The 21,428-nt window shown below is 38.7% G+C and overlaps 1 protein-coding gene and 1 long non-coding RNA gene across 2 annotated transcripts in view; both read left to right on the top strand.

Annotated features, from left to right (window-relative positions):
- LOC309846545 overlaps positions 1 to 21,428 on the top strand; it is a 762,900-nt gene that overhangs the window by 357,158 nt on the left and 384,314 nt on the right. The window lies entirely within an intron of this gene.
- LOC309846901 (olfactory receptor 1J4-like) lies at positions 13,947 to 14,879 on the top strand (the record flags this gene model as incomplete). Its single annotated transcript, XM_082696529.1, has 1 exon — positions 13,947 to 14,879. One exon carries the CDS (start codon positions 13,947 to 13,949, stop codon positions 14,877 to 14,879), a length of 933 nt encoding a protein of 310 aa, XP_082552655.1.

Below are 21,428 nucleotides of genomic sequence, written 5' to 3' on the forward strand. Positions count from 1 at the left end.
TTCATGTGACTAGCTTCTTAAAAAAAATTTTATTTTATTATGTTATGATAGACACCATACAGTAACATCATTAGTTTTTGATGTAGTGTCCCATGATTCATAGTTTGAGTATAACATCCAGTGCTCCATGCAATACATGCCCTCCTTAATACCCATTACTTAGTTAATACATCCCCCCATCCCTCCCCCCTCTGAAACCCTCTGTTTACCAGAGTCCATAGTCTCTTATGGTTCATCACTCTCCTCCGATTCCCCCCCTTTTATTTTCCCCTTCCTTCTCATAGTGTCCTCCATGCTGTTCTTTATGTTCCACAAATAAGTGAAACCATATAATAATTGTCTTTCTCTGCTTGACTTATTTCACTTAGCATAATCCCTTCCAGTTCCACCCATGTCAATGCAAATGGTGGGTATTCAACCCTTCTGATGGCTGAATAATATTCCATTGTATATATGGACCACATCTTCTTTATCCATTTGTTTATCTTGGCTCTTTCCACAGTTTGGTTTTTGTGGACATTGCTGCTATGAACATTGGGGTGCATGTGGCCCTTCTTTTCACTATATCTGTATCTTTGGGGTAAATACCCGGTAGTGCAATTGCAGGGTCATAGGGTAGCTCTATTTTTAACTTTTTGAGGAACAGTCACACGATTTTCCAGAGTGGCTGCACCAACCTGCATTCCCACCAACAGTATAAGAGGGTTCCTCTTTCTCCACAACCTCTCCAACATTTGTTGTTTCTTGCCTTTTCAATTTTTGCCATTCTAACTGGTGTAAAGTTTTTTATTTTTAAACTTTTTTTAATTGGCTCTTTGGTGTAAATTAATTTCTTTTCAGCGTAACAGAATTCATTGTTTATGCACCACACCCAGTGCTCCAGTGTTATCTCAATGTGGTTTTGATTTGAATTTCCCTGATGGCTAAGGATGTTGTTGAACATTTTTTCATGTGTCTGTTACCCATTCGTATGTCTTCTTTGGAGAAGTGTCTGTTCATGTCCTTTGGCCATTTTTTTACTTGATTATCTGTTTTTTGGGTGTTGGATTTGAGGAGTTCTTTATAGATCTTGAATATCAACCCTTTGTCTGTAGTGTCTTTTGTAAATATTTTCTCCCATTCCATGGGTTGCCTCTTTGTTTTGTTGACTCTTTCCTTTGCTGTGCAGAAGCTTTTATCTTGATGAAGTCCTAAAAGTTCATCTTCACTTTTGTTTCCCTTGCCTCTGGAGATGTGTCTTGAAAGAGGTTGCTGTGGCTGATGTCGAAGAGATTATTGCCCATGTTTTCCTCTAGGATTTTGATGGATTCCTATCTCACATTGAAGTTTCATCCATTTAGAGTTTACTTCTGTGCTTTCTATTAATTCATTCAACTTCCTAACTTCCTTCCTTCCTTCCTTCCTCCCATCTTGTTTTTTTTTTTAGCTTTATTGATATATAACTGACACAGAATATTGTATAAGTTTAAAGTGTAGAGTGCAATAATTTTATGTATGTACAGATTACAAAATTATCACAATCATATTAATTGCAACATCCATGACCTCACAAGTTATAACATATTTTGTGCAGTTAGAACTTTTAAAATCTACTCTCTTAGCAACTTTCAAATACACAATACAATCTTATTATCTATAGTCATCATGCTGTAAATTATATCCCCAGAAATTATTCATCTTATAGCTGGAAGTTTGTACTCTTCGAGTGCTTTCATCCATTTCTCCCACCCTCTCTCCTCACTCCTGGAAACCATCCACCTAGTCTGTGTTTCTCTAAGTTCTGTTTTTGTTTATTTGTTTTTAGATTACACATATAAGTGAGACCACATCGTATTTGTCTTTCTCTAACTGCACTTAGCATAATGTCCTCAAGGTCCATCCATGTTGCAAATGGCAAGATTTCCTTCTTTTTTATGGCTGAATAATATTTCCTTATATTTCCAATTTTCATTGTCCACTCATCCATTGATAAATATTTAGGTTTTTTTTCCATGTCTTGACTGTTTAAATACAGCTGTAATGAACATAGATATGCAGACAGCTCTTCAAGATAGTGATTTTATTTCTTTTGGATGTATATACCCAGAATGGGATTGCTGGATCATATGATAGTTCTATTTTTAATTTTTAAAAAGATTTTATTTATTTATTTGACATAGAGAGAGAGATCACAAGTAGGCAGAGAGGCAGGCATAGAGAGAGGGGGAAGCAGGCTCCCTGCTGAGCAGAGAGCCCGATGCAGGACTTGATCCCAAGACCCTGAGATCATGACCCAAGCCAAAGGCAGAGGCTCAACACATTGAGCCACTCAGGCACCCTATTTTTAATTTTTTGAGGAACCTCCAAGCTATTTTCCATAATGACTGCACTGTTTTCCATAGTGACTGCAACAACACTGCACAAGGGTCCCTTTTGTCTATATCTGCTTCAGCATTTGTTGTCTCTTGCTTTCTCGAAAATAACCATCATCACAGATGTGAGGTGATAACTCATTGTGGTTTTAAAATTTTTTCAATTTTTAAATTTTTTTCAAGTTTTTAATCTAAATTCCAGTTAGTTAACATGCAATGTATTATTAGTTTCAGGTATAGAATTTAGTGATTCAACACTTACCTAGAATACCCAGTCCTCACCACAACAAGTGCACTCCTTAATATCCATCACCCATTTAACACCCCCCCCCACCATCTCCTCCCCTTCAGTAACCCTCTTAACTGTATAGTTAAGAGTCTGTTTCCTGGTTTGTCTCTCTTCCCACCCCATGTTCATCTATTTGTCTCTTAAATTTCACATGTGAGTGAAATCATATGGTTTTTGTCTTTCTCTGACTTATTTTGCTTAGAGACTTAACATTCTCTAGCTCCATCCATGCCTTTGCAAATGGAAAGATTTTATTCTTTTTGATTACTGAGTAATATTATTCACACACACACACACACACACACACACACACACACTCCATTCATCAGTTGATGGACATTTGGGCTCTTTCTATAATTTGGCTATTTGAGATAATGTTGCTATAAACATCAGAATGCATGTATCCCTTCGAGTCAATACTTTTGTATCTTTTGGGTAAATATCTAGTAGTTCAGTTGCCATATTGTAGTGCTGTTCTATTTTTAATTTTTTGAAGAAACTTCATATTGTTTTCCAAAGTGGCTATACCAGTCTGCATTCCCACTAACAGTCTATGAGGGTTCCCCTTTGTCTATATCTTTGTCAACAACTTTTGTTTCCTGTGTTGTTAATTTTACTAATTCTGACCAGTGTGAGGTGATATCTCTTTGTCGTTTTGATTTTTATTTCCCTGATGATGAGTGATGTGGAGCATCTTTTAATGTGTCTGGCCATCTGTATGTCTTCTTTGGAAAATGTCTATTCATATCTTCTGCACATTTTTTTTAACTTGATTATTTTGGGGGGAGTGTTGAGTTTTTAAGTTTTTTAAAATGTATTTTGGAGGAAACAGCGAACAAAATCAAAAGACAACTGACAGAATGGGAGAAGATATTTGCAAACGACATATCAGATAAAGGACTAGTGTCCAGAATCTATAAAGAACTTAGCAAACTCAACACCCAAAGAACAAATAATCCAATCAAGAAATGGGTAGAGGACATGAACAGACATTTCTGCAAAGAAGACATCCAGATGGCCAACAGACACATGAAAAAGTGCTCCATATCACTCGGCATCAGGGAAATACAAATCAAAACCACAATGAGATATCACCTCACACCAGTCAGAATGGCTAAAATCAACAAGTCAGGAAATGACAGATGCTGGCGAGGATGCAGAGAAAGGGGAACCCTCCTACACTGTTGGTGGGAATGCAAGCTGGTGCAGCCACTCTGGAAAACAGCATGGAGGTTCCTCAAAATGTTGAAAATAGAACTGCCCTATGACCCAGCAATTGCACTATTGGGTATTTACCCTAAAGATACAAACGTAGTGATCCAAAGGGGCACGTGCACCCGAATGTTTATAGCAGCAATGTCCACAATAGCCATACTATGGAAAGAACCTAGATGTCCATCAACAGATGAATGGATCAAGAAGATGTGGTATATATACACAATGGAATACTATGCAGCCATCAAAAGAAATGAAATCTTGCCATTTGCGACAACATGGATGGAACTAGAGCGGCTGTGAAGTGTGTAAACTTGGTGATTCACAGACCTGTACCCCTGGGGATAAAAATATATGTTTATAAAAAATAAAAAATTAAAAAAATATATAAAAAAATGTATTTTGGATACTAACCCTTTATCAGAATGTCATTTGGAAATATCTTTTCCTCTTAGTTTTGTTGAATGTTTCCTTCACTGGGTAGAAGCTTTTTATTTTGATGAAGTCCCAATAGTTTATTTTTGTTTTTGTTTCCCTTGCCATAGGAGATGTATCTAGTAGAAGTTGCTCTGGCCATTGTCAAAGAGGTTTCTGCCAATGTATTCCTTTAGGATTTTGATGGTTTCCTGTCTTACATTTGGGTCTTTCTTTCATTTTGAATTTCTTCTTTTGTATGGTGTCAGAAAGAGGTCTAGTTTCATTCTTTGGCATGTTGCTGTCCACTTTCCCAACACCATTTGTTGAAGAGACTGTCTTTTTCCCAGTGGATATTCTTTCCTGCTTTGTTGGAGAATAACTGACCATATTGTTGTGGGTTCATTTCTGGGTTTTCTTCATTGTGGTTTTAACTTACATTTCCCTGGTGGTTAGAAATGTTTAGCATCTATTCATGTGCCTTTTGGCCATTTGGATTATTTCCTTGAAAAAATGTATTTTCAGGTACTTTGCCTGTTTTTTAGTTTTTCTATTGAGTTGTATGAGTTCCATGTGTATTTTGGATATTAACCTTTCATCAGATATGTGGTTTGCAAAAACTTTGTCCCATTCTGTAGGTTATCTTCTCATTTTTTTAATTGTTCCTTTGGTGTACAGAAGTATTTTAGTTTTATGTAGTTCCAGTTGTTAACTTTTCTATTTTTTATTGTGCCTTATTTATTTATTTTATAAATTCAATTAGCCAATATATAGTAGTACATCATTAGTCTTTGATGTAATGTTCAATGATTCATTAGTTGCATATAACATCCAGTGCTCATCACATCACATGCCCTCTTTAATGCCCATCACCCAGTTACACCATCTGCCACCCACCTCCCTTTTTGCAAAACTAAGTATATTTCCATTTGTCTGTGTCTTCAATTTTTTTAAAATCAATATCTGATGGTTTTCAGCACAGAGATATTTTACCTCTTTGGTTAAGTTTATTCCTATTTTATTGTCTAGTTATTGTAAGTGGTATTATTTTCTTTATTTCTTTATCAGATAATTTGTTGTTAGTGTATGGAAACACAACAGATTTTTCTGTGTTGATTTTGTCCCTGGAAGCTTTACTGTATTCAGATTTATTATTATAGTTGTTGGTAGAGTTTCAGGATGTTCTAAATATATGATCATATCACCTGCTAATACAGACACTTTTACTTCTACCTTTTTAATTCTGATATGTTTTATTTCTTTTTCTTGCCTAATTGCTCTGGATAGGATTTCTATGCTGAATAGGAGTAATGAGAGAGGGCTTCTTTGTCTTGATCCCAATCTTAGAAGAAAAGCTTTCAACCTCTGACCACTGAGTATGATGTTAGCTGCAGGCTTGTCAAATAGCCTTTATTATGTTGAGAGATGTTCGTTCTCTACACAATTTATTGAGGTTTTTATCACAACGGAGTTTGCATTTAATCAATTGATTTTTCTGCACCTACTGAGAGAATCAAATTATTTTTATCTTTTAGTCTATGAATCTGGTGAATCACATATGGATTTACATATGTTGAACTACTCTTGCAGCCCAGGGATAAACCCTACCTTCTCATGGTGGTTCACTAAACCTTAAGAGGATTATTCTGAAATATTTGTCAAACAGTTTATTATGTTATTTCTTTTGGTTAGTTATTAGAGCTTTATTAGTTTCCTTTGGTAGTGTTGGTTTTACCTGATTCTTCATGATCTTAATTCCTTGCCTTGGTATCTGTATATTTGAATAAGCAGGTTCTTCTTCTACACTTCACAGATTTTATTTGGCAAGGACAGTCTTTCACCAGTCAGTTCAGCTTGGGTCTGTGGACAGGTCAGTTGGTAGCATACTTGAGCAGGTGAGACTTGCTATTATGGTCTCTGTTGGATGAGGCCACTGCCCACATTGAGGTCCGTGGGCTACAGTGGCTGGATAATGTTTTTTTAGTGTTTTTTTTTTAATGTGTCTACTGTATTTATGGAAAATTCTAGAAGTGAACAATTCAGACAAAAATATTTTCCTTGCACCCAAAACCATGGCAGAAGCGGCTGTCTGGGCAGCTCCAGACTGCCAGAGAGGTTCCAAGCAGTGATTGCACACAGATTTTCCCGCTGGCCCCGGCTGGGAGTGCCTGGTCTTTCCAGGTCTGAGAGCACCGGGCTGGTGCCTGTGTGCCCTCTCTCAGTGGAGGGCGCAGGGCGCGTCTCAGACTCTGATAGCACGGCAGGGCACTTGCGTGGGGACTGCAAAAAGGTTGTGCTTCTGTTGGCTGGCGAGGCTCCCAGCCCTTCATGGGAGCCAGGTCCCACGCCCTCTCAGGCGCGCTGGTGGCTCAGGGACCAAGACCTGTTTTCTCTTCCGCACTCTCTCTGGCTCTGTGCCAGAGGTGGCTGTCCTGGGTCTGGGTACTTAAGCCCCTGTCCCTAATGTCCTGATTCCCACAATTACCTCCCACCCCCGTGATCCTTTGCTCTTTTTGAGTGCTTTCTACCAGACTCCCAAGTTAATGCTGGTCCCCAGACGCAGGGCACTCTCGTATTGGGATATTACTTTCCAATGGGTCGTCTCTGGTGGCTCCCTCCCCCTTTTGTTTATCTTCCGATATCAGTCCAACTTTCCCACTCCGCTTTACCTGCCAACATGTGTTGGAGAGGATGTGGAGAAAGGGGAACCCTCCTACACTGTTGGTGGGAATGAAAGTTGGTGCAGCCACTTTGGAGAACAGTGTGGAGATTCCTCAAGAAATTAAAAATAGAGCTTCCCTATAACCCTGCAATTGCACTACTGGATATTTACCCCAAAGATACAGATGTAGTGAAAAGAAGGGCCATCTGTACCCCAATGTTTATAGCAGCAATGGCCACAGTCGCCAAATTGTGGAAAGAACCAAGATGCCCTTCAATGGATGAATGGATAAGGAAGATGTGGGCCATATACACTATGGAGTATTATGCCTCCATCAGAAAGGATGAATACCCAACTTTTGTAGCAACATGGACAGGACTGGAAGAGATTATGCTGAGTGAAATCAGTCAAGCAGAGAGAGTCAATTATCATATGGTTTCATTTATTTGTGGAGCATAACAAATAGCATGGAGGACAAGGGGAGATGGAGAGGAGAAGGGAGTTGAGGGAAATTGGAAGGGGAGGTGAACCATGAGAGACTATGGACTCTGAAAAACAATCTGAGGGGTTTGAAGGGGTGGGGGGTGGGAGGTTGGGGGAACCAGGTGGTGGGTATTATAGAAGGCATGGATTGCATGGAGCACTGGGTGTGGTGCAAAAATAATGAATACTGTTAAGCTGAAAAAAATAAATTAATTAAAAAAATATTTTCCTTTTGTGGAGCTTATATTCTAGTGGGGAGACAGTGAAAATATACTTAATATGTAAGTTTCATGGTTTTTAAGTGACATAAAAGGTAGTTTGCAGAGAAATCAGGAATACAGGGTAGAGGCTGCAACTTTAAGTGGTGTTATGATGAATGGTAATGATGGCTGATCTCACCCAGAAGGTGGTATTTGAACAAAGAATTGAAGGCAGCAGGGGAACAGAGCCACTAGGATATTTGCAGGAAAAGTATTTCAGGGAACAGATTTAGCAACTGCAACATTATGAAATTTGACAATGCCAGCTATGTCCAAGCAACAAAAAGATTCTTTCCTGAAGGGCAGTGAGCATGCAGAAGAGCAGGAGGAGATATATTTACATATGTGTGTGGGTTTTTTTTTAATTTATTTTTGTATTGAGGGGATAATTTTTTTTTTATTTTACAAAGTCAACAGGGCCTAGGTCCTTTAGGCTTTGTGATTTGATTTTTACTGTGAATTATTTGTGTAGCCCTTGGAAGTTTTTCACCAAAAGAGTAACATGATTCAGCTTTAGAAGGATCATTCTGGCTAGAGAAGAGGGCTGTGTGGAAGCAGGGGGACCACCTAGGAGCTACCGCAACAGTGCAATTAAGAAGTAATACGCTACCCCAACCCCCCCCCCCACTTCAAACCCTCAGATTGTTTTTCAGAGTCCATAGTCTCTCATGATTCACCTCCCCTTCCAATTTACCCCAATTCCCTTCTCCTCTCTAACACCCCTTGTCCTCCATGATATTTGTTATTATAGAGGGCACGGATTGCATGGATCACTGGGTGTGGTGAAAAAATAATGAATACTGTTTTTCTGAAAATAAATAAATCAATTTAATAATTAAAAAAAAGTACTTGAGGGACGCCTGGGTGGCTCAGTTGGTAAGGCAGCTGCCTTCGGCTCAGGTCATGATCCCAGTGTCCTGGGATCGAGTCCCACATCGGGCTCCTTGCTTGGCAGGGAGTCTGCTTCTCCCTCTGCCTCTGCCTGCCTCTCTGTCTGCCTATGCTCGCTCGCTCTCTCTCCCTCTATCCCTGACAAATAAATAAATAAAATCTTAAAAAAAAAAATTAAAAAAAAAAAAAAGTACTTGAATTATAGTTAACCCTATATTTATATACCACTAAGAGAAAGGGGGAAAAACACTTTTTTGGTCTTTTTTTTAATGTTACAGAAAAAAAATACAATCTGGAAGAAGTTAAATTATATATATATATATATTTATACATTTATAAATGTACATTTATATGTATAAATGTACATTTATAAATGTATAAATATTTAAGTCTATTAAATGTGTAAGAATCAAGTAAAAAAAAAAAAAAAGAAGTAATAAGCTAGGGGGCGCCTGGGTGGCTCAGTGGGTTAAAGCCTCTGCTTTCAGGTCAAGATCTCAGGGTCCTGGGATTGAGCCCTGCATGGCATCAGGCTCTCTGCCCAGCAGGGAGCCTGCTTTCCTTCATCTCTCTGCCTACCTCTCTGCCTACTTGTGATCTCTCTCTCTCTCTCTGTCAAATAAATAAATAAAATATTTTTAAAAAAAGAAGTAATAAGCTAGGATGGTAGCAGGGAAAGTAGTAAAAAATTGGTGAATACTGGTTTTTGTTGTAATTTGGAACCGACAAGAGTTGCTGATGAATTGAGAGTGTGAGAGAAAGGTAGAAGTCAAGGATTCCTACATTAAAAAAAGTTTTTATCTAAATTCCAGTTAGTTAAAATACAGTGTAATATTAGTTTCAGGTGTACAATATAGTGATTCAATGTATCCATACAACATCTGGTTCTCATCACAACAAAGGTGCTCCTTAATCCCCATCACCTACTGAACCTGTCCCCCAACCCAGCTCTCCTCTGATGGCTAACAGGTTCCTACATTTTGGTTTGAACAACATGGAGTTATCAGTAACTAAGATGTTAATGAAAAAAATATGTGTACATATGAGCAGCTGAAGGTAATGAGTTTGTAAACCATGGCAACAAAATAGTCAAAGTTTGTTCAGGACTTACAAAATGCCAGACAATGTTCTAAGTTCACCATGTGTTTTAACTCATTTTATCTTTTAGGGCAGGAATAAACTCTTACTATTAGATTGGAAGAATTAATTAATTAGTTAATTCAATTATTCATTTAATAGCAATCCAGTGGCAATAACAGTGATTCTAGATATCATTTTCTTTTTTGGGCAGATACAAAGATAATGGTCACAAGAACTGATATCTGTTGTGCATTTATTATGTGTTTTAGCATGAAACATCTAATTTAATTTCAAGAAAAACTTCTGCAGACAATATATTTTTGTCCACACTTTACAGCTGATGTAACAGATCTTAGGGGATTACCTTTTGTGCTCAGGGCCAAAAATTAATGTGTGGTATAGACCAGACTCAATTCTTCTGAGAGCTGAGCCCAAAGACTCAATCTTCCCCCTCTACACTCTCTTGGAACAGGAGAACTTCCATGCCCTGAAGTCTCTCCCTAGGGAGAGAGGGGACCTGCAAGATTTGAGTGCTCATGGTAGCAAGTGGTGTGGGAGTTCGCAGGAGCCAGACTTACTCTTCTTGGACCATAATGTGCTGTCAGGAGAGGCTGACCCAGTGCACTGGCAACTCTGGTGATGGAGGCTGAATAAGACTTTCCCACTTCCCCTCTGGAACTATGTATGAGCAAGGAGGAGCCAAGAGTGTCCCTGAGATCTGGGTCACCCTCTCAGGTGACTCTAGCAGCTCAGTCCCTCTAGCCCCTAAACATGTTCCTCCCCAAGGTCTGATAGGAATTTGTGGCCATTAGTCTGCTTTGACTCTTTCCTTAACCAGGAGCTTAGGGACTTCCCATGAGTCCTCTCTGAGGTTTGTAAAATGGTTATCTCCTGCCTGTTGCCCTGGAGCTCAAGGACAGTCTCAGAGAGCTCATGAGGTTATGGGCTCACAAAGGCTTTCTTCTTACTTTTTGTTCCTGGTGTTCTAAACAGAAGCTGAGGACTCAAGAAACTGTATTAGAAGGTACCTTAGCTCACTAAGAAGTGGCACAGGTCAGAGAGAGCTTGGAATTCTAGGTGGGCAAAGTGTGTCTCTGTGTCTAGAGTTCTACATATGTATGGGTCTGTGTGGTGTTTCCTTGCTTGTACAATGCAGATATAGGTATGTTTTGTTCATGAATTGTGTGTGTGTGTGTGTGTGTGTGTGTGTGTGTGATTGACTGCTGGTCTTATCCTTTTCTTCTCTTAGACAAGGGCATAGAAGTCTAAATAAGTGTTGCCCCTTTAAACAAGTGCAGGGAATCTGTGTCTGTGATCTTGGGTCTCCTCAGTCCTTTTGAGATCAAGCGTTTGCCCCCTCTCTTTTTATAACTCCCATATTTTCATCCTTGGACAGACATCATAGTTAAGTGAGATTGTGTAGTCTGAAGAGAAACGCATGTGCTCCCCAACCTGGGGGAGAAGTTTCATGAATTTACTCATGACTCGCAATAGGTGAGAGGTCTTAAAATGTCACCTCAGTGTTTGATTATGTGTAATGCCGCATTTTGTTTATAAGTCACATTTTATATGGTTCCAAATGTTTAGAGTATGTTGTTATTGTATGTTTCATGTACTTATCTTAGGTTCCTCTGGTTCTTTTCTTTGAACTCAACTACTTTTTAAACTATGTTTCAACAGTGGTCATATGTATACTACTGCATTAAGTGTGTGGGTTCACATACATTTCCAGTCCTGGACATGTGTTATATACCAATGGGTATAAGCTCAGTGTCTGCAGTATAGTAGCCTGAGGCCCAAACTTCAGTCTGTCTCTTACATATTTTGTGATCTTAGGAAGTGACTTTATCTTTCTGAGCCTCAGATTCTTCACTGGCAAGGGAAAGGTAACTATTCTTACTTCATTATGCTATTTTAAGGATAAATGAGGCAATGCACACAAATCAGTCAGCACCATGCCTGTAGCATAATAGGCGGAATGGAAGGAATTTTTATTAGCTTTCCCTGAATCTGATGTTTGTGTCACGAAGGTTCCTATTTCACCATTGTCTAGAGTAGGACAGGTAGAATTCTGAGAAAACAGATCCATTTAAAGGTTCCCTCTCATACTTCAAGGTCACAGTCTGACCTCCTTTCCATCGCTATAGGCCCAGCTGTCTCCATCTAAAGGTCCTGCCTGAATCAAAGTTCATGGTTGGTCCTAGCCCTCTTGTTTTCTTCTGATTTCTCAGTAAGGGCTGACACAGGTTATGGCAGGGAACAGGCATGCCTCCACATAAAAGTCAAGTCACTTTCCTTCTTGGTAGCCCGAACCAAGATACCTGTGTCCCTGAGCAAGGTTGTGGTCCTTGAGGAGGACTCACTGTCTTGCTCCTACACTTGAGTGAGAATGTCAGTCTTGATTCTTTCTTTGAGGTTATGTGTTTTATCCTAACCTTTAGTCTAATGTCCAAATAGATAATAAATCTAGAATCTACCACCAGAGTAGAGTCAAGGTGGGTAAGTCAGTAATCTTTTTGTTTCAGTTGTTATATCTATAAATTGAGGACATGAAGTTTGCCTTGTGTACTAAACAGTCCCTAAATATACACTTGTTGTTTTCAGAGAAGTCAAAGCATGTGAAAATCCTTTGTAAATTGTATAAACATGAGTGCTAAATTTTTCTTAGAGGGAGTTAAGGACATTTTGGACAAAGGTAGTTGACACATAACTTCCCTGGACATTCTAATGAGAGTATGATTTCTATGCAGAGTGGTTAAAAGTATGCACTCTGTCAGACATATGTTGTGATTCTATCTATTGCACTTAATTGTGTGTACCTTTGCACATTTAAATAATGTACATATTTGTTGTCTCATAGTTAAAATGACTATATTGACACCATTTGTAAGGACTATGTTGAGGTTCTGTTTGAAGGTATATGTAAAACACTTGAAATAGTGCTTGGTGCTGTTCTTAATGTTGCTTTGGAAAAACTGGGTGGACATTTTTGGTAATAGGGAATTTAAAATAACTTAGAACAGGCAGAGCCCAGCCAATTGTACTGAAAGACTATGATAAAACTTCAGTAATTCTGTTCCAACTTAGGGATCTTTGCATCTGGTTTTTTTTTTAACTATTTTAATTTTATTATTTTTTAATTTCTTTTCAGTGTACCAGAATTCATTGTCTATGTACCACACCATGATCCATGCAATACATGCCCTCCATAATACCCACCAACCTCCCACCCCCCACCCCTTCAAAATCCTCAGTTTGTTTCTCAGAGTCCACATTCTCTCATGGTTCATCTCCCCCTCCAATTTCCCCCAACTCCCTTCTCCTCTCCATCTCCCCATGTCCTCTGTGCTATTTCTTTTGCTCCACAAAAAAGTGAAATCATATGATAATTGACTCTCTCTGCTTGACTTATTTCACTCAGCATAATTTTTTCCAGTCCCATCCATGTTGCTACAAAAGTTGGGTATTCATCCTTTCTGATGGAGACATAATAATCTGTAGTGTATATGGACCCCATCTTCCTTATCCATTCGTCCATTGAAGTGCATCTTGGTTCTTTCCACAGTTTGGCGACTGTGGCCATTGCTCTTCACATCCTTTTTTTTTTTTTTAATTTTTTTGTTACTTTTCAGCGTAGCAGTATTCATTGTTTTTGCACCACACCCAGTGCTCCATGCAATCCGTGCCCTCTCTAATACCCACCACCTGGTTCCCCACCTCCCCACCTCCCTTCCCTTCAAAACTCTCAGATTATTTTTCAAAGTCCATAGTCTCTCATGGTTCGCCTCCCCTTCCAATTTCCCTCAACTCCCTTCTCCTCTTCACATCCTTTTTTAAAAGGAAATGACGCATACCTGTCTCCTGGTGCCCATTTCACATTTTTTTTAAATTTTTTTATTTTTTATAAACATATATTTTTATCCCCACATTTTATCTTAGTAAATTATTGGGGTTTGAACCTGGCTTGATATAAAGATATAGACTTCTTGAACATAGAGATTTCCTATTTCTTGTTCACTACTGTGTATTCAATATGGGACAAAACTTTTTTTCAATAAATATTTGTTGAGTAAAGAATAGTTGTCCTTTAGCTGTTTTCTGAAAAAAACTGGTAAATGTGCAGTTTCATGTATCATTAGAGCTAGAGATGGACAAATTATATCATGCACCAACAGTTGTGAAAAATAAACAGAAAGGTAGTTAAAATTAAGAATTTTCATAGAAAGGAACTTACTAAAACGTTATGACATGTTGACTGACGTTCCCTATTTTCCCCACTTGCCAGAAGAGATAAGAACAGCATGAGGAGGGAGAACAAGAGCAGCGTGTCTGAGTTCCTCCTACTGGGGTTCCCCATCCAGCCAGAGCAGCAGGGAGTGTTCTTCACCCTGTTCCTGGGCATGTACCTGACTACAGTGCTGGGGAACCTGCTCATCATCCTGCTCATCAGGCTGGACTCCCGCCTCCACACCCCCATGTACTTCTTCCTCAGCCAGTTGGCCCTCTCTGATATTTCCCTTTCATCTATTATAGTTCCAAAGATGCTCATGAACATGCAGACTCAGCAACAATCCATTCACTATGTGGGGTGCATTTCTCAGATGTATTTTTTCATACTTTTTGCTTGTCTTGACAACTTCCTTCTTGCAGTGATGGCATACGACAGATATGTGGCCATCTGTCAGCCACTCCACTACACCACTGTCATGAGGCAGGAACTGTGTATCTCATTAATAGCTGGATCCTGGTTCTTCTCTTGCATTCATGCCCTGTTGCACACCCTGCTCTTGGTCCAATTATCTTTCTGTGCTGATAATACCATCCCTCACTTCTTCTGCGACATCACTGTGCTCCTGAAGATGAGCTGCTCAGACATCTCTCTCAATGAGCTGGTCATCTTTACTGAAGGAGGAGTGCTTTTCATCCTGACCTTGAGTAGTATCTTGGGCTCATATGTCCACATAGGGACAACTGTCCTGAGGATCCCCTCTACCAAGGGACTCTTTAAAGCCTTTTCTACCTGTGGCTCCCATCTTTTTGTGGTGTCTTTATATTATGGGACACTTGCAGGTGTTTACTTTTTCTCCACATCATGGGACTTCAGTGACAAAGATATAATTGCTTCAGTCATGTATACAGTAGTTACCCCTATGCTGAACCCCTTTATCTATAGCCTGAGGAACAAAGATATAAAACAGGCCCTAGAAATCTTTGTCAAGAGGGCTAACTTTTAAGTGACAATCACTAAATCTGGTTACTGCAGTCATGCAATGGAGATATATCTCCTCAAACTATAATATGATTGGCAACTCTAAGTAACTTATAACAAATATACATTCTGCTGTCATAGTGTTGTTAATATGTCCACCATGTCAAGTTTGTTACTTGGTTTGTTAAATATCCTTTATACTTAATTTTTTCCTCCTTGTTCATCATCTCTTATATGTGCAAAATCTTATGTGAAACTTGCTGCACAATTGTAATTGTGGACTTATTTTTCCCCTTTTAGATATGCCCTGTTATTGCTTGTGTATTTTAAAAGCTGTCATTGAGGACATGCAGATTTAACATCATGATCTGCTTCTATGCAGATCTTTAATGCAGTGGTGTGCTGAAGCTGGCTTGCATTGGCTTCAAGCTGAATGTGAACATCTCTTTCAACTCCACATTTAATGACATCACTTTGGTAGATTGAAATCAGCCATACTGGAAATAATTACACTATGGTAATTGTCAAATGCTACAAAGCAAGGCTCCTCTGAGAACTATTTTTATTCATTTAACATCACACTACTGCATTTATAAATAGGAGGGAGATATTTCTCTTTATCTCTAGCAGCAGCTCCTGGCTTAACATCTCATCTACTTCTTCTGATTATCAGTATAGATGTGTCAGCTTTCTTTTGGTTAGCATTTACATGGTATGTCTTTTTCTTATTATGTTCAGTTAGCCATCATATAGTACATCATTAGTTTTTTTTTATTTTAACATCATTAGTTTTTGATATAGTGTTCTACAATTCATTAGTTGTGTATAATACCCAGTGCTCACGACAACATGGCTACTACCTATGTGGTATTTCTTTTTCATCAATTTCCTTTAAACTGTTCTATGTCCTTTTATTTATTTAATTTTTTAAAAAATAATTTATTTATTTTCAGCATAACAGTATTCATTATTTTTTCACCACACCCAGTGCTCCATGCACTCCATGCCCTCTATAATACCCACCACCTGGTAGCCCAACCTCCCACCCCCCCGCCACTTCAAACCCCTTAGATTGTTTTTCAGCTGTCCTTATATCTATGAGACATTCCTTGTTAGCACTGTGAAGTTTGGTTTCATTTCATTTCATTTCATTTCATTTCATTTCATTTTCTCAGTGTTCCAAGATCCATTGTTTATGCACCACACCCAGTGCTCCATGCAATACATGCCCTCCTTAATACCCACCACCGGACTCACCTAATGCCACACCTCTCCCCTCCAAAACCTTCAGTTTGTTTCTCAGACTCCACAGTAGATCATGGTTCATCTCTCCCTCCGATTTCCCCCAATTCACTTTTCCTTTCCTTCTCCTAATGTCCTCCATGTTATTTCTTATGATCCACAAGTAAGTGAAACCATATGATAATTGACTTTCTCTGTTTGACTTATTGCACTCAGCACAATCTCCTGTAGTCCCATCCATGTTGATACAAAAGTTGGGCATTCATCCTTTCTGATGGAGGCATAATATTCCATTGAATATATGGACCTTATCTTCTTTATCCAGTCATCTGTTGAAGGGCATCTTGGTTCATCTTGGCAATTGTGGCCATTGTGGCTATAAACATTGGGGTACATATGGCCCTTCTTTTCACTACATCTGTATCTTTGGGGTAAATACCCAGTAGTGCAATTGCAATTGCAGGGTCATAGGGTAGGTCTTTTATTCATTTTGAGTTCTTTGCCCACTCTCACCACTCTTGTTCAACATAGTATTAGAAGTCCTAGCAACAGCATTCAGACAACAAAGATAAATAAAAGGTATCCAAATTGGCAAGGAAGAAGTCAAACTCTCTCTCTTCGCAGATGACATGATCTTTATATGGAAAACCCAAAAGAATACACCCCCAAACTACTAGAACTCATACAGCAATTCAGTAACGTGGCAGAATACAAAGTCAATGTACAGAAATCAGTAGCTTTCTTATACACTAACAATGAAAATACAGAAAGGGAAATTAGAGAATTGATTCCATTTACTATACCACCAAGAACCATAAGATACCTGGGGATAAACCTAACCAAAGAGGTAAAGGAACTGTACTCGAGGAACTACAGAACATTCATGAAAGAAATTGAAGAAGACACAAAAAGATGGAAGACCATTCCATGCTCTCGGATTGGAAGAATAAACATTGTTAAAATGTCTATATTGCCTAGAGCAATCTATACTTTTAATGCCATTCCGATCAAAATTCCACCAGTATTCTTCAAAGAGCTGGAGCAAATAATCCAAAAATTTGTATGGAACCAGAAGAGACCCCCGAATCACTAAGGAAATGTTGAAAAGCAAAAATAAAACTGGGGCATTACGTTACTGGATTTCAAGCTTTATTACAAATCTGTGATCACCAAGACAGCATGGTACTGGCATAAAAACAGACGCATAAACCAGTGGAACAGAGTAGAGAGCTCAGATATGGACCCTCAATTCTATGGGCAAATAATCTTTGACAAAACAGGAAAAAATATACAGTGGAAAAAAGACAGTCTCCTCAATAAATGGTGCTGGGAAAACTGGGCAGCTATATGTAGAAGTATGAAACTCAACCATTCTCTTACACCATAACCAAAGATAAGCTCAAAATGGATAAAAGACCTCAACGTAAGACAGGAATCCATCAGAATCCTAGAGGAGAATGTAAACAGTAACCTCTTCGATATCAGCCACAGCAATTTCTTTCAAGATATGTCTCCAAAGGCAAAGGACACAAAAGTGAAGATGAACTTTTGGGACTTCATCAAGATCAAAAGCTTCTGCACAGCAAAAGAAACAGTCAAGAAAACAAAGAGGCCCAGGTGGAGGGTATTAGAGAGGGCATGGATTTTAATGGAGCACTGGGTGTGATGCAAAAATAATGAATACTATTATACAGAAAATAAATAAAAAGTAAATTAAAAAAATTTTAAGGTATTAAAAAAGAACAAAGAGGCAACCCATGGATCGGGAGAAGATATTTGCATATGACAGTACAGACAAAAGGTTGATATCCAGGATCTATAAAGAACTCCTCAAACTCAACACACACAAAACAGACAATCATATCAAAAAATGGGCAGAAGATGTGAACAGACACTTCTCCAATGAAGACATTCAAATGGCTATCAGACACATGAAAACATCTTCATCGGGGAGATTCAATTAAAACCACATTGAGATACCAGTAACCACATCTTACACCAGTTAGAATGGCCAAAATTAGCAAGACAGGAAACAACATGTGTTGGAGGGGATGTGGAGAAAGGGGAACCCTCTTCCACTGTTGGTGGGAATGCAAGTTGGTGCAGCCTCTTTGAAGAACAGTGTGGAGATTCCTTGAGAAATTAAAAATAGAACTTCCCTATGACTCTGCAATTGCACTCCTGGGTATTTACCCCAAAGATACAGATGTAGTGAAAATAAGGGCCATCTGTACCCCAATGTTTATAGCAGCAATGGCCACAGTCGCCAAACTGTGGAAAGAACCAAGATGCCCTTCAATGGATCAATGGATGAGGAAGATGTGGTCCATATACACTATGGAGTATTGTGCTTCCATCAGAAAGGACGAATACCCAACTTTTGTAGCAACATGGATGGGACTGGAAGAGATTATGCTGAGTGAAATAAGTCAAGCAGAGAGAGTCAATTATCATATGGTTTCATTTATTTGTGGAGCATAACAAATAGCATGGAGGACAAGGGGAGATGGAGAGGAGAAGGGAGTTGTGGGAAATTGGAAGGGGAGGTGAACCTTGGGAAGCTATGGACTCTGAAAAACAATCTGAGGGTTTTGAAGGGGCGGGGGTTGGGAGGTTGGGGGAACCAGGTGGTGGGTATTATAGAGGGCATGGATTGCATGGAGCACTGGGTGTGGTGCAAAAACAATGAATACTGTTAAGCTGAAAAGAAATAAAAAATTTAAACAAAAAGAAAGATAAAGAAGAGGTCATACACACACACACACACACACACAGAGAGAGAGAGAGAGAGAGAGAGAGAGAGAGAAATATTATTTAGCCATAAAAAGAATGAAATCTTGCCATTTGCAGTGTCATGGGTGGAGCTAAAAAGTATAATGCTAAGGAAATAAATCAGAGAAAGACAAATACTGTAAGATTTCACTCATATGTGGAATTTAAGAAACAAAATAAATGAGTAGAGAGAGATTGAAACCAAGAAAAAGAATCCTAACTATAGAGAACAAACTGATGGTTATCATAGGGGAGGTGGGTGGGGAATGTGTGAGATGAGGATTAAGGAGCACACTTGTTGTGATGAGCAAAGGGTGATGTATAGAATTGCTGAATCACTATACTGTACACCTGAAACTACTATAATACTGTATTTAACAACACTGAAATTAAAATAAAATATAAGGACAATACCTTGATGAGCAAAGATGCAAAAATCCTGAACAAAATACTAGCAGACCAAATTCAATAGCTCATTAAAAGGATCATACACCATGACCAAGTAGGATTTATCCCTGGGATGCAAAGATGGTTCAATATATGCAAATCAATTAATGCAATATATCACATTAACAGAATAGAGAAGAAAAACCACAAATTATTTCAATTTTTTAAAAGATGTTATTTATTTATTTGACAGACAGATCACTAGTAGGCAGAGGAGGGGGGAAGCCGGCTCCCTGCTGAGCAGAAAGCCTGATGTGGGGCTCTATCCTAGGACCCTGGGATCATGACCTGAGCTGAAGGTAGAGGCTTTAACCCACTGAGCTACCCAGGTGCCCCTCAATTTTTTTTTTAATTATGTTACATTAATCACCATACAGTACATCATTAGTTTTTGATGTAGTGTTCCATGATTCATTGCATATAACTCCCAGTGCTTCATGCAATCTGTGCCCTCCTTAATACCCATCACCAGGCTCACCCATCCCCCCATACTCCTCCCTTCTAAAACCCTCAGTTTGTTTCCAAGAGTCCATAGTCCCTCATGATTCATCTGTAATTCTGATTCCACCCCCCCTTCATTTTTCCAGGAAAAGGATTTGACAAAATTCAACATCTTTTATGATAAAAACTCTCAACAAACTAGGAATAGAAGGAATTCAGTTCAACATAATTGTATGTTGGCTAATTGAACATAAAAAATTTAATTTAATTTAAAAAATGAAGTTTTAAAACATTTAATTAATACATTTATTTGAGAGAGAGAGAGGGAGTGAGTTGGGGGGGTAGGGGCAGATGGAGAGGGAGAAGCAGACTCCCTGCTGAGCAGGTAGCCCAACAAGGGGCTCAATCTCAGGACCCTGGGATCAGGACCCGAGTGGAATGCAGACACTTAACCAACTGAGCCACGCAGGTGCCCCTCAACATAATAAAATTTATATATAAGCCCACAACTAGTGTCATACTTAACAGTGAAAAGCTGAAAGATTTTCTTTTAAGACCAGTAACTAGAGAGCAATGCCCATTCTTGCCACTGCTATTTAACATAATACTGGAATATCTAGTCAGAGCAATTAGAGGTGGTGTTTATAACTACAGAGGTGTGTTAGGTAACTGAAAGGAGAACAAAGTCGGAGGTATTTCACGCCCTGATTTAAAAACTTACAGTAAAGCTATAATCATCAAGAAAGTGTAGCATTGGCATAATGATAGACATATAGAACAATGCAACAGAATTGAGGGACCAGAAATAAACCTCATAAGGAACAAACCTTACTTTTGTGATCAACTGGTTTTTGACATAGGTGTGAATGCAGTTCAAGGCAAATTTATTTATTTATTTATTTATTTTTAAGATTTCTGCAATTTTTTTAATTAAATTTATTCCTGAATGAAATAAGTCAAGCAGAGAGAGTCAATTATCATATGGTTTCACTTACTTGTGGAGCATAACAAATATTTATTTATTTTTAATTTATTAAATTTATTTATTTTTGAGAGAGAGCATGAGGGAGAAAGAGAGCAGGAGAAGGGGGAGGATCAGAGGGAGAAGAAAATTCTCCATTGAGCAGGGAGCCTGTGATGCAGGACTCGATCCTGGGACTCTAGGATCATGACCTGAGCTGAAGGAAGAGGCTTAACCCACTGAGCCACCCAGGTGCCCCTTTTTTGTCTCCAAAGGCAAAGGAAACAAAAGCGACTTCATTAAGATCAAAAGCTTCTGCAAAACAAAGGAAACAGTCAAGAAAACAAAGAGGCAACCCACAGAATGGGAGAAGATATTTGCAAATGTCAGTACAGACAAAGGGCTGATATCCAAGATCTATAAAGAACTCCTCAAACACAACACACACAAAACAGATAATCATATTTAAAAAATGGCCAGGTGGTGGGTATTATGGAGGGCATGTATTTCATGGAGCACTGGGTGTGGTGCATAAACAATGAATTCTGTTATACTGAAAATAAATAAATAAAATGGGCAGAGACATGAACAGACACTTCTCAAATGAAGACATACAAATGGCTAACAGACACATGAAAAATGTTCAACATCACTAGGAGAAAGTATTTGAAAATTATTTGTATTTTTTAAAGGGTCTAGTCTCCACTTGGA

This window comes from Mustela nivalis (assembly GCF_964662115.1).
Source record: "Mustela nivalis genome assembly, chromosome: 13".
NCBI classification, from domain to species: domain Eukaryota; kingdom Metazoa; phylum Chordata; class Mammalia; order Carnivora; family Mustelidae; genus Mustela; species Mustela nivalis.